The sequence below is a fragment of the Helicoverpa armigera genome, chromosome 31 (assembly GCF_030705265.1).
Source record: "Helicoverpa armigera isolate CAAS_96S chromosome 31, ASM3070526v1, whole genome shotgun sequence".
In the NCBI taxonomy this organism is placed as follows: domain Eukaryota; kingdom Metazoa; phylum Arthropoda; class Insecta; order Lepidoptera; family Noctuidae; genus Helicoverpa; species Helicoverpa armigera.
Genome location: NC_087150.1, coordinates 4,426,381 through 4,442,586, shown reverse-complemented (window position 1 = coordinate 4,442,586; position 16,206 = coordinate 4,426,381). Strand labels below are relative to the sequence as shown.

The following is a 16,206-nucleotide window of genomic DNA, read 5'->3' as shown; positions in this document are numbered from 1 at the left end:
TTTGTTGGTAGACACTTCTGATTAATTTTACTATTTACAAACCCAGCTTATAATAAATGCGAAAGTAACTGTCTGTATGTGGTTGTGAAAGCCAAAACTACTGAACCAAATTAAATGTAATCTGGTAGAGAAGGTACATAAGCTACTTTTCATGTGTTGTTACATTACAATCGCAAAAGCTCCCAAAAACTACTATGCCTAATATAATATCTTAATATTCCCACGAACTTTGTATGTTTGTAAAAACAGTTTTATATTTGAAATACAACAGTTAACGTAGATTAAAATAAATCATGTTTACAATTTATTCTTTCTTTTATTTTTGATCCTATGGCTTCCTTACTACAATTTTAAAAGCTTGTTTGTTTATTTTAAAAGCTTACACGTAAAAACCGCTGAACCGATTTGGATGAAATTTGCAGAGATCTAATAGAAGGAACCTCTGAGAAAGTAGATTTTATTTATTAAATATGGCATCCTTACAGCTTTCACATAAAAACGGCTGAAACAATTTGGATGAAATTTGGCACAGATGCATCCTGCGAGATAGCAATTTTTTGTCCAAGATTTTAAAAATATCCTAAAAAGCGAAAGCTCTTCAGATTTACAGGATTAGTAATAAAACAATACAATTATAATATAAACTAATTTATTTAGAACTTAGAGCTTTTTCTTCTTAACGCAGGACGACTTAACGGTAGCTTTAACTGTGCCATCTTCTTAGTACCAGTTGTAACTAACGTAGCACCCGTCAACGCAACCTTTGATGTTACCGTGCGTTGTGTCAACTTCAATTCTTGACATAAGTCGTTAAAATTAAACTTATAGTTATTAATCAGTAATATAAAAACTAACGCATGACATAGAGACTTGTCTTTAAACTGTGGTGAACGACCGCGTTTACCGTTGACGTTGCTTAAGAAATTTTTAAGGACAATATCGTTGAGTGTCGCTGAGTATGGGCAAGCTGTGAAATTCTTTTTACTTATATCTTTCATTAATGTTGAGTACAGTTGCAATAACGTCTGTGCATACACTAGTAATACGGTATGTGTTTTCGACAGCTCTTTTGTAGCTAAAGATTTTAAGAACGGATTGAGCTCGGCCATGTATTTCGAACCTTCAATTTCCGAGTAAATCTTATCACGTTGTTCGGAAGTCAGTATCATATCTAAATCGTAGACTTCTTCGACTTTTGCAGCGTCTCTGTTTATGGGTGGTATGTAGAACTCATCGGAATCAGACTTGTTATATGATGATAAGTCCATTTGGTCTTCAGTTATGCTGTCAGTCACATTTTGCATTTGCTCGGTAACCGTTTGAACATTGATCTTCAATTTTTCACGATGTTCCATTATTTGTTTTTGTTTTTTAGAGCCGAACTTCCTGCTAAGCTCTAGGTAACTCGTTTCTGCTGCCACTGTCGTGTCTAAATCACTTTTGAAATAAGGTTTTAGCTCAATATTTTCAGCCTCTATCAAACGCACTTTTCCTGTCGTTTTGTTACGTGCCAGTATGAAAGTCTTACCTAATTCTTCTTGTTCTTCTTCCCCGCTATAAATGAGGTCGCATAGCTCCGTTGCAACCGTTCTTTTACCAGTATTTTGGTCTTCAAGAAGTAAACAGTCTGCGGTCTTTAATTTCTGTGTTACGTAACCATTTTGGAAGTTTACAACTAAAGGGTACACTGTGTCTTTTGGGCAGACCTCGTCTATGTGGAATTGAGGCATTGTTTAATATAAATTACGTGAAAATAATATTCACGTGTTGCTGTTTACAAAAATGCACATAATATGACAAAGTTAGGTTAGCTGTCAATGTCATAAAATGAGTGATTGTCTTTCGTTCTGAAATTGTTATGAAGATGAAGACATTGCTTTTAATATGTATAAAAAAAAAAAACAAATATAATTTTAGGATATCTACCTATACAATAGATTGCTTTTGTTACAAAAACACATTTTTTCTACTGCTGGAACTGGTTATCTGAACAATTTTTTTGTTGTAGTCCGTGGGTCAAGGAATGAGTATTCTTTTCACTGGAGCCTACCTAACGTTTTTAACCGAGCTCAAAAAGTGAGGTTCCTATTATTTCCTATACATTTCACTGAATCGATTTTGATGCGGTTTTAAGTATAGTAGTAAGTATACCTAGTCAGGCCCGCCGCTAGCTGTTTGTCGTCCGCGTGCAAAACCGATTATGCCGCCCTACGACTACATATTATACTGGGTTTTGTCAAAAAATATATAAGGGGGAGGGGGGTCCAGGGGGTCCGGACCCGGTCAACGCATGAGACATATTTCATATGTAAGGAAGCGCGAGCGAAGCGAGCGCGAAATTTTTTTAGTCTAAGGACACAAAACAAATAAAAACCACTGTAAATTAACAAAGCAAAGTCAACACGTAAGATATGCACAGAAATGAAGTGCAAATGTACATGAAGCCGCGAGCGAAGCGAGCGCGATTTTTTCCTTAGAGTTTTCATGATGTAAACATATCATAAAAAGCCAAAGTGAACAAAAAGCTATAACGGACGTGAGCGAAAAATGATTTTTCAGAATTGAATGCCTCAACAATTAAACAAAGATAAATCGCGATCAGTGCCGGTTTTTACTCTACCAGCGCCCTAGGCGAGATTTCTACGGCGCCCTCCAACTGCAATTCAAACCCATACGAAAAACAGAGACGTATGTAGTTACCGATTGCGCGAGCGAAGCGAGCGCGAATATTTTTTTTCTAGTTAACAAGTCGAAGCAAAAATTACGTAAAATGTAGCCCAATCGTACATAAGTTATTGCTGGTTGAATAATGCAAAAACACTGGAACATCTCATGTCCCAGTGATTGTCTCCTGATTGCGCGAGCGAAGCGAGCGCGAAATTTTTTGTTACATTTTAGAACTCAAAACAAAAATTCTTTGTTGATGATGGCGCCTATGTATTAAAATTTTGGGACTTAAAGTAGTAGGTACCGTAAATAAGAAAGTTCATATGGAAACTAGAAGTTACTTTCTTATTAATAAAAGAACTTAAAAACGACGCTCCCTTTTTGCTAGGGTAGACAAAAAATTTCTTGAAAAATAAAAACAACTGTAAAGTGAAGCAAGCCCGAGTATTGGGACATTAAAAGTAGCTATATGTGATAAAAAATTGAAGCGTTTAATTGTTAGTAAATTTTTGAGTTTTGGGACATAAAAGTAGTGTTTCTTCGAGAATTTCTCAAATTTAACGCGGAATTAAACACAAATTCGCTTCGGCGCCCCTGAGCCCGCGGCGCCCGGGTTATTCGCGCACGCTGCACCATAGGTTAAGATGGCCCTCATGCTATCCATTCATTTGGGTACAGTTCTTGTAAGTTGCAATCTTTGATATTTAAAACAAAAATAGGAGTAACATTCTGATCAAGGATTGGTTGGGAGTTGGGGGTGCCTGCGGCGCACCGGCGCCCTGGGCTGTAGCCCAACCGCGCCCTACCCTAAAATCGCTACTGATTGCGATATCTGACATGGAGGTGCGAGCGCAGCGAGCGCGAATTTTTTTGGGGATGCAAAGGATGAACCCGTCAAAATTGATAGGGGACGACCAAAGCGACGGCGGCTTTTAGTTTTTTGTGTTTTTTAGTAAAAATATTTTTATTACGTAATTATTAATTTTGCCGTATGGGTTAATTTTGCCGCCCCCTAAATAGTGCCGCCCAGGGCATTTGCCCCTCCTGCTCTCTCCCCCCACGCTACGCTAAAGGTTGATCTTAAATCTTTTTTAATAATTTTTAATTTTAAAAATGATCAACAGATGTAACTGAAACCGGCAGTGTAAGTTATATTCTTAGCGCTATTGCTGTGTTCGGAAATATTGAAATCAAATTATTGGTAAAAAGATATCGTATTTTTAAAATATTACGTGATAGGTCGCTCGATTTGCCGCCCCCTAGGATGTGCCGCCCGCGTGCGGTGCACGCGCTGCACGCCCGCTTACGGCGGGCCTGTACCTAGTATTTTTCAGACTTACGAAAAGGTAAAGAAGGTGTAAGACAAATTACAGAAATATTTTTCTATTGTAAAAAGTTTTTATAGACAAATGAAACAAATTGTTATGATATTAATGTCTGTATTTAAAATCAATTGTGAGACGTAGTCTATATAAATTAATTAGACAAGCATGCGAATAACATTGACGTAAATTCAGCGGTGAAGATCACAAGTAATGTAGCTAATCTTGGCATGGCAGTGACCCCGCCAATTCGATTTCCGAACTCTTATTGAATACATCAATGTAGGTATAATTTACTTATTGCAAATAACACTTACTAATTTAGTAATAAGAAATAAATGAAAATAATCATAATCACCCTTTCAATTTTCTCTTAAATTCATAATTAAAATCAAATTATTTGTAGGGCCAATTTTTCAATCATCAGTTAATTGCTATCCGAAAACTTCTAGTTTTACATAAACGTATTCAACAAAAAATAAGTATAGTTATCGGCACAAATCTTGAGCGCTGACCTTCATTTGCGCAGAATTGATTTATTAGCAAAGAACCAATCCCGAGTGACGGCTATGAAGCGATGCACTGCGGGCCAATCACCGCTTTAGCCCGCCCCCGCGCCTCACTTCATACCATAAAAGGGACCCAATAAATCACTTCTGCGCAGGTGAAGGTCAGCGCTCAAGATTCGTGCCGATGATTATATCTATTGGATATTTTTGGCAATCTAAAATGCGTTATAACTATTTAGAATATTTTTTTTAACCCCATCATTACGACTATTCACTTTTATTTTTATGTTGTACGGCCAAATGTCTTGTCAAACGATATCTAAAATTAGTCTTGTAATCACATTTCACGCAGTAAAACCTCCATGCATCTGAATGAATTAGTCTATGTCGCGTTAAATTTTTACGTTGTGAAAAAGTTTTTTTGCATTCCTGGCATTCCAAATTTGAATTTGAACCGTTGCTTATTTGTTTAGTCTTGTTACAGATTTCAGAGAGTGTAGTCGCTTGGCTGGTGATACTAGAAGGGTATTTTCCTTCTTCAATTTCTTTTTCTTCGTCAATAAAATGAAATTGTTCTGCAGTCAAATAATCGGGTTCTGTTTCTTGATTTTTCGTTTTGATAGGTGCTATTTGAGTACCTGTAGGAGTATAAAAGAAGGTGTTAGGTACATATTCTAATACATATAATAAAGAGGAAATATTTTTTTTTTTACTTATTTGTGACCTTAAAGGCCTTAAAGTTACGATTCAACGAACCGGTATCGTAAATACAACACTGCACCACAGCTAGCAAAATAATTTGGAAGTTTGACATTTTGCAAGTGTCAATTTAGTCTACGAGATTAAAAAACAGACTATAGGTAGCATTCGGGGACGCCGGCTTTACGTGCCCTCCCAGGCACGGGGGTGTAACACCGCCAACTTCCAGACTCTGGGGAACTTTGTTCAAGTTTCTAAAACCCGCAATTTCGGCCTGTCCCGGGAATCGAACCTCGTGCGCAGCAGTCGCGCTATCGACAACTAGACCAACGAGGCAGTTACTTAAGTTATGTAGGTATCTGCGGGTTGTTCGAAAGAGATACCGCGGCCCTGGTACATAAAAGGCCTACGACGGAACACGACGGTGTTTAGTCAGTAAGAGTCTGACACTCCCTCACCGCTGCTAACCCACAGCGGGAGGGGTCATTTGATGATTTTTGACGTCGTTAAAAAAAAAAGTTATGTAGTTATTTGTGAAAAAGGTTGAACTTACTGATAGCTTGTCTGTAGTAATCGACAGAGTTGTATTTCGCTAGGTTTATTCGCAAAGCATTGGCGTACTCGCTTCCGTAGAACACTAGGAGTTCCGTGAAGCGAGGGATTATTTTTATTGTCCTGTAAATACATAAAAATATTAACATTGGTACTATCTTCCACAAGCGGTTTCACTTTATCATACTGTGGGAAATACATCACGCACCAGGATAAGAAGTATCCCTTAGTCTACTCTAATAAATTGACTATCAGATACTAAAGGTTTTTTCAAATCGATTCAGTTGTTCTTGAGATTAGCAAGTTCTAGGGTATAAAGCCGAAAATCGATCTCAGTGGCGTGCACTTGGAGAGGCCTATGTCCAGCAGTGGACTGCCATAGGCTGATGAGATGAGAGATGAGATGAAACATTTGTTTATACCCTAAGATCTACTGAACCGATTTTAAAACGACCTATTCATCTGTTAAACACTCTCAGGAATAGTGTATATTCCCGAGGATAACATAGGCTGTATTTTATCCCAGCACGGGCAGTAGTTCGCACGGAACACAGGTTAAACCGCTGGCAGAAGCTAGTTTAACCTGTTGTATGCCGAATGTTGTGCGCAGATATACGCGAGACACAATTGATTTTCTTTTGTTCTATAACTAGCAGCATACAAGCCGTTAAAATAATACTCTATCTTACCTATAATAAAGTTGTCCTCTAAACTGATAAGCTAATAAGTTCTGCTCCTTCCAATGTCTCGCGCAGTTGACGTAGCGCATCCAGTTGGAACGATCGCTGTTAACTGCATCAATCACGTGAGAACGCTTGTTGTGGCGATTGAAGATCTATGGAGAAAATGAGTTTTTGGGTCGTATCCAGTTAAAAGTTTAGTTCCTTGTGAAGAAATTGAGTCGAAATATAAGTACTTTTGGATTTCTACTATGAATGAGAGGTGTTAGGTTTATCAATATACCAAGACACGTAGACTCCACTCCACTGCAGTTTTTCATATATCATTGCATAGTGTTATCAGACATACGCCTTAGTGTTAAGTTTGTACCCTACGTATGCCTACAATTTTCGAAAGTTGCCCTCGATTTCTCAGGATTTCCATCATATGGGACTACCTGAGAGGTAAACCCTATTAAACAAAAAAAAATTGCAAATCGGTCGAGGCGTCTTCAAGTAATCGGTGAACATACATAAAAAAAAAGATCCCGGTGAATTAAGAACCTCCTCTTTTTTGAGAAGGTTAAAAAGGCAGATGGTGTAAAAGATACACTGTATAACTTAAAAAAGTGTCATTGGTATTTAGTACTTCGAATCTACTCATGTTATGGTAGTAAAAATTAGTATTAGTAGTTAATTTTACCTGCCAACAATACATAGAGTCGACATCTTTGGTCCGTTGTCCACGATACGGGCCGAAGCGAACGCCGCGAGGCAGGGTTAGTGTGCTAAACACACCTAGACCGGCACCTAAAGGTATAGGAGTACATATAGTGCGCGTCAAACTTTATGTTGTCACGGAACAATGCGCTAGTTCCCTCTACTAATGTTATCCCTAATGCTCTAGATCCCGTGTACTAATGTACTAATGTTATAAAGCAGAAGAGTTTGTTTGTTTGTTTGAACGTACTCAGGAAATACTATATTCCGATTTGAAAATATATTTCAATGTTAGATAGCTTATTTATCGTGGAACCATATAGTTTCTACTTTTTAATCGGGTGTGGGAACTAATTCCCATGAGATAGGACTATCTTACATCATCGAATTCGCCCACTTCCCGAGGAACTACTTCCCGCGTCCGGATATAAAGAAGCAAATATGTTGTTCTGATTTATAAACTGTATTCATGCCAAGTTTCATTGAAATCCGTTCAGCCGTTTTAGTGAGAAGAACCATTGTTACCCACTTCTTATAGTTCAAAGTTTGTTTTATAAATTAGTGTAATTGGTAAAGGTTTTAAACACTTACCTGGTATGATAGAGGGAGCTAAATGCAGAAATATATGTGGTATTGTCAGAGCCGCTCGTGGCACGTAAGATGGCAAGTTAGTCTCCGCTGGAACCTACGTGAAATTACGTAAGTAGGTATAATATACGTTAGTCTACAGCAATTTGTTTCAAAGTAGACCATAGACGGCCAATTACATTGCGCAATATTACTTAATATGCAAAATTGACCTTGTAAAATAAGTATTATTGAAAATTGCACAAAAACATGTGTTTAGCCACAAAATTTTGCAGCTGTTAAATGTTATTGTAGGTCGAGGGACCGCCTTATACGAACTCTGCACTCCAGTAAGTCTACAAACTCCTTGTCACTTTGTTCAGAAATCGGTCCTTACCCTAACTAACTTTTAAGTACATTACATATGAAGCAAAATGATAACTTACCTTATCATCAGGTACGACCAGTAAAGGTCCATGTATAGCGCAGTAGTCATATACAAAGTCCATACATTGCTCGCAGTCTGAAAAAAAATACATACCTTTATTATGAAAATACTTTAAAGAAACATTAATTCAGATTTGCCTATCTTTTTTGAATATAAGCTACATTAGAAGCATTACGTATTAAAAACTCCCAAAACAGATATAAAATCACGCCGCATATCTTGTTCATTTAGGTAAAATAGTAAAAAAACCTTTTTATTTGAATTCGCGGCATATTGCCGTGGCATCCTTCTTAAAATTTATTTATAGATAATTTTTTCAATACTTACAAACATACTCGTCGAAACTTGGTTCTTCTGGCTCATAATAACTTACACGAGTCTTTTTACGTAAATTGAAAGACATTTTTCAATCAAATAATAAATAAACGTATTTTTGAGAAAACTTTTAAAATCAACGCTTACTTTTTGTAATTTGCCGCCAATTTTTTTGATCGGCAATGGTACTATTTTACATACAGCCCATCAGGAAAAAATAAAATCAAAGGATATGGATAGAAAAATACATACATTGCGAACGACTTCAGATTATTGTTTATTTTTAACAGACTTTCAAAAAGGAACTCAAAAAGTTGGTTGCAAAATAAAAAAACAGTATGCTCAAGATCAATTTCCTTTACATAAGTCTGTATTCGACTTTTACTTTTATGGCGCCAAAATGAACGTTGATTTTGTCTATCTAACTAATAATAAGTCTACGATCAAAGCAGGGAAATAAAACAATGCAGATTTTATTATTTAACTTTATTTACAAATATTTATTATTTATTCACAATCACAATTGCGTTACTAAGCTGCCTTCTGACTTTTACGGCCCTTCCCGATATACTATCTATCTGTAATTTTGCTTATATAATTTTGACATTAGCTCCATATAAGTAATGTCAAATTCCTATCCCTAGTAATCAAATCCATAGATAGATAGAATATTGGAGACCGTTGGACAAGATTTTACAAACAAAACTATACAGACTTTACGTAGGTACGTTACATAAATGGAACAGACTCAATCTGTCAAATGTCTTCAATAGATTTACAACCTTATCACAATAGTGGAAGGTTAATGTTCGATTGGTAATATTTGATAGATTCGGATAGATTGACCTACTGTCGTCTGTACATAGATACAAAGCGTACCTCTATGTTTTAAGAGCTGTTTCCGCGGTTTCACCCGCATCCTGTGGGAACTACCACCCGTACAGGGATAAAATATAGCCTATGTTACTCGAGGAGAGTGAAGCTTCCCAACAATGATTTTATTTTTTTAATCGTCAAGAACCTGAGTCGAGAAGTAAATGGGTTGAGGAGATCAGATAGGCAGTCGCTTTTTAAAACACTGGTACTCAGCTGCATCCAGTTAGACTGGAAGCCGACCCCAACATAGTTGGGAAAAGGCTCGGGAGATTTGACGACCTCTATGGCGCAATGGTCACCAAGCCGGACTGCCGAATCTGAGGTCCCGGGTTCGATTCCCGGTTCGGTCGACATTTGTGTGATGAGCATGCTTGTTGGCCGTGGTCTGGGTGTGACAATATGTATTTATAAATATGTATATGTGTAGCTATATGTAGTTTATCAGTTGTGTTAGCACCCATAACCCAAGTTAATTAATAACTTACCATGGGGCTAACCGACCGTGTGTGAAAAGGTTCCTAGACATTATTTATTTATTATTTATTTATGTTGGTTGTCGTTTTTTTGCTTCTCCCGCTGTGTGTGCAGCGCTCGGGAGTGTCAGACTCTTACTGACTAAACCCCGCCATGTTCCTTCTTAAGCCCTTTATATACCAGCGCCGCGGTAGCACGCGAACAATCCCGCAGCCCCGGAAGTTGTAAATAAGTCTTAGTTAGTAGAATTTTGGATCCATTGGGTGACAGGAGATATATATTGTTTACGACTAGCTGAAAGATTTAGTTGCTGGTAGTAAATGCAAGATGCTTTATCAGCCTGAAGTTGAAGGTCTGGGGTGCGCCATTGTAATAGATGTTCTCCTAGCTGAAAATAATATAGATATACTCCATTAATCCTTAATTAGCCGTGACGATTAATTGGCGTTCTAGAAGTGCTGATTTATCAGTTTAATTTGAATAAACGTTATTGAGTTTGAGTTTGAATTAATTCAAAGCATTTATTAGACTTATTCAATTCATAGTGTGTGGTACAGTCAACTTCAGGTCAGTGGTAACAGTTTTATAGGAAAATCGTACTTATTACTATTGAGTTAAGGTGCATGACAGTTACCACTGACTTGCGGTCTACCGTACAATATGAAAAAAAAACGCAATAATAGGAATTGTACAAAATTGACTGTATAGAGTAGAGATTGCGTTTACTATACTTTCTGGATGAGCCAGTGTTGTCTTAATTGACTCCGTGGATTTTACGTTATGTGTGCATAAACAAACAGATAATATACAAAAACAGACAAAAGCTCTACAAATGCGAAAAATTGGTAGGTACTGCTGGTTATCCTTTAACACACTGGCATTTTTTTTTCATTACATATGAACCAAAATGTTTTCTCAAAAGATTTTTTATATACTTAGATGTATTTATTAATATTTTTTATAGTTATTCCGCGCTGGAATATCGTCACTAAGTTTTTTTTTTTCAAATAATATTTTTCAGTCCAATAATCTTACCTTCACAGCCTTTTCAGGACTCTTCGGAGCGTAAATAGCTGTATCCCTTTTCAGGCCCGCAGTGAGGTCCATACCTAACAACAGTGCTACATCACAGTTGTTGCGGGTCAGGGCTTCGGTCACTGCCTCCAGGGCTGCGGGACGGTCTAGGAACTCCTTGAAAATGTAGGAGAAAAATATTAATACATAGTAGGTTTACTGCTGAGTAAAATTATAAATGCGGATATGTATTTTTTTTTGTACCGAAATATTGCTAAAACGAAATTATATGACCTTTATGATCAAGACAACGTTCTTGAAAACCCGTTTGAAAGATCGGGAATTAGATCCAGACTCCACCAAAGCGGGGTAGGCTTTTTTTTTAGGTGGGTGGAAATGTTTAAATCACGAAATTCTATTGGTTATAGTCATGGGTAGTCAGAAGCCAGTAAGTCTGACACCAGTCTAACCTAAGGGGTATCGGGTTGCCCGGGTAACTGGGTTGAGGAGGTCAGGTCAGGCAGTCGCTCCTTGTGGCACACTGGTACTCAGCTGCATCCGGTTAGACTGGAAGCCGACCCCAACATAGTTGGGAAAAGGCTCGGCAGATGATATTACCTTAACAAGTATAGGAAAGCTGGGTACGAGCACATTGCCGACAATTTTCACATCTTTTTTCAGTAACTGTGCGGCTGAAAGATTTGATACATCCTTTCTTGCTTCTACTAACGTGTCTAAGATACGTTGTCTGTAAAAGAAATAGTTATTTGTGACCTTTTAAGTGAAGGTGGATTTCAATAACCTATCGTTATGTTGATTTGCTTACTAAAGATAGGATTAGACATTAGCTCAAAAAACACAAATCTCACAAATCTATACTATCTATATACTAATATTATAAAGCTGAAGAGTTTGTTTGTTTGCTTGCTTGAAAGCGCTAATCTCGGGAACTACGGGTCCGATTTGAAAAATCCTTTCGGTGTTAGATAGCCCATTTAACGAGGAAGGCTATAGGCTACTTTTTATCCGGGTTCGTGCCGAGGTTTTCACGGGATGCGGGTGAAACCGCTGGCAGAAGCTTGTCATTTATAAAATGTGGAGTTTTGGTGCTACAAAATCAAATAGTAACATTGCCTGGTGCCATTAATGATTAGATCTATGCGAAGTTTTAAAATATACTTATTTGCAAGATATTTTTCATACATTTGTAAACAATGACATTTTAGCGCCATTAGAACATTTCAGCGCCACTATTTTTATACTAAAGAGATTTGTGCGCCATTTCTTAAAAATTGAAATATTTTAGCGCCATTAATTAATTAAAACTTACCTTTCAGCCTTATAATCAGCCGGTTTGATAACACTTTCTAAAAACTGAATAATATCGTCATCATGTGGAGTTGCCTTGTTCACCTCTTTCGAGAAATTCACCGTGTCTAATATTATTGTAGCTGGAATATACAAAAAAAAAAAAAGATTTTCTCATCTGCCTAGCCTTTCCCAACTATGTTGGTGTCGGCTTCCAGTCTAACCGGATGCAGCTGAGTACCAGTGTGCCACAAGGAGCGACATCCAAAAAATAAAAAGTGTAAATAATTGACAAGTTTTTTTTTATGTTTCTAAAAGTTTCGCTCGCTTCCTAGTAGAACTGCCTAAATCTAGCGGATAAAAAGCCTGTAGCTTCTCTCAAGCTTAGACCTTATTACCTTTGTATTTTTTTAAATTTGTAAAGTGAATAAGTCAACACAGAAAGAAGAAAATTGAGTAATGTAAAGACGCGAGCTAAGAGAGCGCGAATTTTATTTAAATTAAAATTGAGGAAAAAACAGAAAGAATAACGATTTTTTTTAAATTTTAAGTACACAAAATAAATAAAAATACTGTAAATTAACATAATAATATATGCTTACCATGCAACAACTCCCCACAAACAGGGTAAGCTTTAAAGAAATCAACATCTTTGGCCACCAAGCTGCTCAGATCTTTGATTCTCTGCGCGACCAGTGTCGCACAGGATCCAACTATTTCTATTGTGGACCTGGTGTCTTCTTTGTAGGTCCATTTTGATTTGTCTAGTGGCCTGAGGAAGATAAGCTGGTTATTAAAGTATGTATTTAGTTAATATGGAAAGTTAACATATTTCTATGTTACTAAAGAGGTTGAAATTATCATAATATTGTGACAACTTCATACACGGTTGGTTAGCCCAAAGGTAACCTAGGTATTGATTAGCTTGTGTTATGAGTGCTCAACTGATATATGCTTACCTATATGTATATATAACTAGCGGTCTCCCCACGGTTTCGCCATCCTCCCGTGAAAACTACTGCCCGTAAAGGGATAAAATATAGCATATGTTACTCGGGAAGAGTGTAGCTTTCCAAAAGTGAAAGAATTTTTCAGATTGGTCCAGTGTTAAGGAAAAAATATTACTTACTATAGAAGTATAGAATATACTATACTATACATACTGTACAGTCAACTTCAGGTCAGTGGTAACAGTTTTATAGGAAAATCGTACTTATTACTATTGAGTTAAGGTGCATGACAGCTACCACTAATGTGCAGTCCACTGTACATTGGACAGTTGAAACTTGATAGAAAGAAAGGTGAAACCACTGGCGGAAGCTAGTAGTTAGAATAAAACTTACCTGTGATCAATAATTTCAGTAACAAATGGAGCTAGGAATTCATCCTTTTTGGCTAAAACATGATGATCTACAAGCACCACTTTAGATTTAGAATTATTTAACAACTCTTGTAAGTTGTGATCATCTCTGAAATATAAGAAAATTTAGTTAGAAAGGTAGGTCAGAACAGGCCTTTTCCCAACTATGTTGGGGTCAGCTTCCAGTCTAACTGGATGCAGCTGAGTACCAGTGTGCCACAAGGAGCGACCAATCTAATCTCCTCAACCCAGTTACCCAGGCCACCCTCGAGACCCTCAAGACTCAATGTTATACTTTGTGGCTTCTGACTACCCGTAACAACTGCCTGGGTTGAGGAAGTCAGATAGCAGTTTCTCCCAAACACTGGCTCAGGCTCTCAGCTGCATTCGGTCAGACTGGAAGCTGACCCCAACATAGTTGGGAAAAGGTCAGGCAAATGAAATCGCTTCAGCCATTTCTTGGTTAAAGAACAAAAGTGTATATTGAGAAAAAACCTCCTTCATTTTGGAAAGTTGGCTAAAAACATAAAAGAATGAAATGTATGGAATTCCATCTAATGTTGATGCACAATAAATCTTTATTTCATGTGGGAAAAATAATACCCTTACCTAAATACTAAATTACTGGCAGAAATTCCTTTCTTTTTCAACAAATATGCTACTTCTGTCTTCAACTCATAATCAGCTCGGTCCACATTGAGTATCGGTACAAATACATCATCTTTTACCAATGTACCATCTCGGTACGCTTTGGTACAGACTTTACACTTAACTTGGTTGTGCTGCCAGAATAAATAAGTAGCATAGACAATAGCGCTTATAGCTGAGTCTAAGTCACAGCTCTCGTTACCAATAATGAGGTTTAATTCGTTAAAATTGTTGTTGTTCTGAAAAAATAAAAGATTTTTTATTTTTATTTCAATATATTATCATACAGTTTGAGAATTGTAATTTTTTTAAAAAGGCCTCGGGTTTGATTCCAGGTTGGGAAGAAATTTCTGAAGGTTTTAGAAACATTCACAAAGCAGCCCTTAGTCGGGAAGTGGGTGATCGATACGCAAGTGCATCAGAAAGCACGTTAATTTCGGTTCTGCATCTGATCTCTCTCCGGTGGTGTCGGATTGTCGTTCTATCGCCCTATGAGAGTGAAGGAATAGTGAGTGCACCTGTGTCCAGGCAAATGTGCGTGCACTATAATATGTCCTGCGCAGCTGGCTGATCTCCTTTTATGAGAACAGCCACAGTAACTGATAATCGGCTAGCAAGACATCAAGTATTAGAATATTTAATTTAATTAATGAAGTTACGACTTGATAAGACCGAAAAAATGTGATGGTTTTTTGTACTGTTAAAAAAGTTTGCAAAGTAAAAATGAAGAAAATATGAATAGGAACATTACCAATTTCGCTAAGGTTGATGACAAGAACTCGTCCATTGCGATTTAATTTAATTTAGCGAGTTATTACTGTTGTTTAATCAACTTTTCTAACCTAATCCCATTATTTTGAAGTTTTCGCAATGTTTTGGTAGTTTTTGCCGATTTGTCAATGTCAAAATCGGGTTGTCAGCATATTTTTTTAAAAAGCTTCTAAATTTCTGTGATAAATCCTTGCTTTGACGTTTCTTTTCGGATATTTTGTGGTAGTCTTTATAACTAAAGATTTTTTTCAATAATCTGAAGCGAAAAGCATTTCTGTACTTTTATCCGCTTAATGAGAAAATTATGAAGTTGTCAAAAATATTCACTGATGATTAAAAATTACTAGTGCCGCCCGAACTGTAGAGATTTGAAGAATTATTTGGTTAAATGGTGCGAATCAAAACTTTTTAATGTTTCCCAGTGATTGAATTAAGATTTCTAATATAGAAATATTTTTATTAAGTGCTAACCCTTTTTGTTATGTCAGTTTTTCGAAATGTTGCCAATGGGAAAATATAAGAAAACCATGAAGTTCGTGTTGGAAAAGTATAAACGTGAATGTATAAAAAAAAATCCAGCGAAATGAAAGGCCGTTTAAAAAAGACGGCAAGTATACTTTTCTTCAAATTCATAGAAAAAATAAAAAAATACGGTATTTCTTAATGTTCCTCTTGATTAATGTCATTTGATGTTCTCCTAGCCGATTATCAACCACAGGCTGTGGTTGTGGTTCAGCGGCTGTGCACATATAAGGAAATCAGTCAGCTGCGCAGGACATATTATAGTTGGGCACATTTGCTTGGACACAGGTGCACTCACTATTCCTTCACTCTCATAGCGCGATGGGACGACAATCCGATCATTAACTTTAAAGTGTCTTTACACGCTCTGTGACGACGAAGATATAATTTCATGCATCTGTTTTTGCATTTCATACACGACTGACTTTTGTTTATTAACAACCATAAAATAACAATTAAATACCTACGTTGAGTTTTAGATATTAGATACTTATCTACTTCAATGCATTGCATACCAGAAAAAAAATAAGAAAAACTTATTTACAATGAAAATCTGTATTTTTATATTATTCATGGGTACGTTTATTTAATTCTTACCTATAAACAAAAATGCGGTAAATATTTAGGCAGATTTCTAAAAAAATGATAAACAGCATTTTAAAATTAAATTATATCTACACGAAATTTCGAATCGGTTCACTAGTTTTGGAGACTTTCGGGTACGAACAAAAAAATGTTTCCTCTATACTATATTAGTATATATGCAGATGGGGCT

The 16,206-nt window shown here is 36.7% G+C and overlaps 2 protein-coding genes and 1 long non-coding RNA gene across 3 annotated transcripts; all 3 read right to left on the bottom strand.

Moving 5' to 3' along the window:
* Nucleotides 1-638: 638 nt before the first annotated feature.
* On the bottom strand, nt 639-1,828 carry LOC110381664 (uncharacterized). The gene has a single exon (XM_021342032.3). It carries the CDS (start codon nt 1,728-1,730, stop codon nt 654-656), a length of 1,077 nt encoding a protein of 358 aa, XP_021197707.3. The 5' UTR covers nt 1,731-1,828; the 3' UTR covers nt 639-653.
* Nucleotides 1,829-5,749: 3,921 nt separating this feature from the next.
* On the bottom strand, nt 5,750-7,231 carry LOC135119219 (uncharacterized). The gene is made up of 3 exons (XR_010278056.1): nt 7,112-7,231; nt 6,439-6,584; nt 5,750-5,872 (listed from the first exon to the last, which is right to left on the bottom strand). It is a non-coding gene; the product is annotated as an uncharacterized LOC135119219 (long non-coding RNA).
* A 2,372-nt stretch (nt 7,232-9,603) lies between these two features.
* Nucleotides 9,604-15,027, bottom strand: LOC110381660 (exopolyphosphatase PRUNE1). The gene is made up of 8 exons (XM_064043377.1): nt 14,890-15,027; nt 14,100-14,377; nt 13,474-13,599; nt 12,733-12,902; nt 12,153-12,273; nt 11,441-11,570; nt 10,844-10,999; nt 9,604-10,196 (listed from the first exon to the last, which is right to left on the bottom strand). The coding sequence occupies exons 1-8, from the start codon at nt 14,923-14,925 to the stop codon at nt 10,044-10,046; spliced, it is 1,170 nt and encodes a 389-aa protein (XP_063899447.1). The 5' UTR covers nt 14,926-15,027; the 3' UTR covers nt 9,604-10,043.
* Between the last annotated feature and the right edge of the window lie 1,179 nt (nt 15,028-16,206).

Excerpts from the sequence above, each read along its gene's own strand:
- LOC110381664 (XM_021342032.3), bottom strand. The coding sequence starts at position 1,730 with ATGCCTCAATTCCACATAGACGAGGTCTGCCCAAAAGACACAGTGTAC.
- LOC110381660 (XM_064043377.1), bottom strand. The coding sequence starts at position 14,925 with ATGGACGAGTTCTTGTCATCAACCTTAGCGAAATTG. Across the intron at positions 13,600-14,099 it reads GCCAGTAATTTAGTATTTAG|AGATGATCACAACTTACAAG; the intron begins GTAAGGGTATTA and ends CTTATATTTCAG. Across the intron at positions 12,274-12,732 it reads TTGTGGGGAGTTGTTGCATG|CTACAATAATATTAGACACG; the intron begins GTAAGCATATAT and ends TGTATATTCCAG.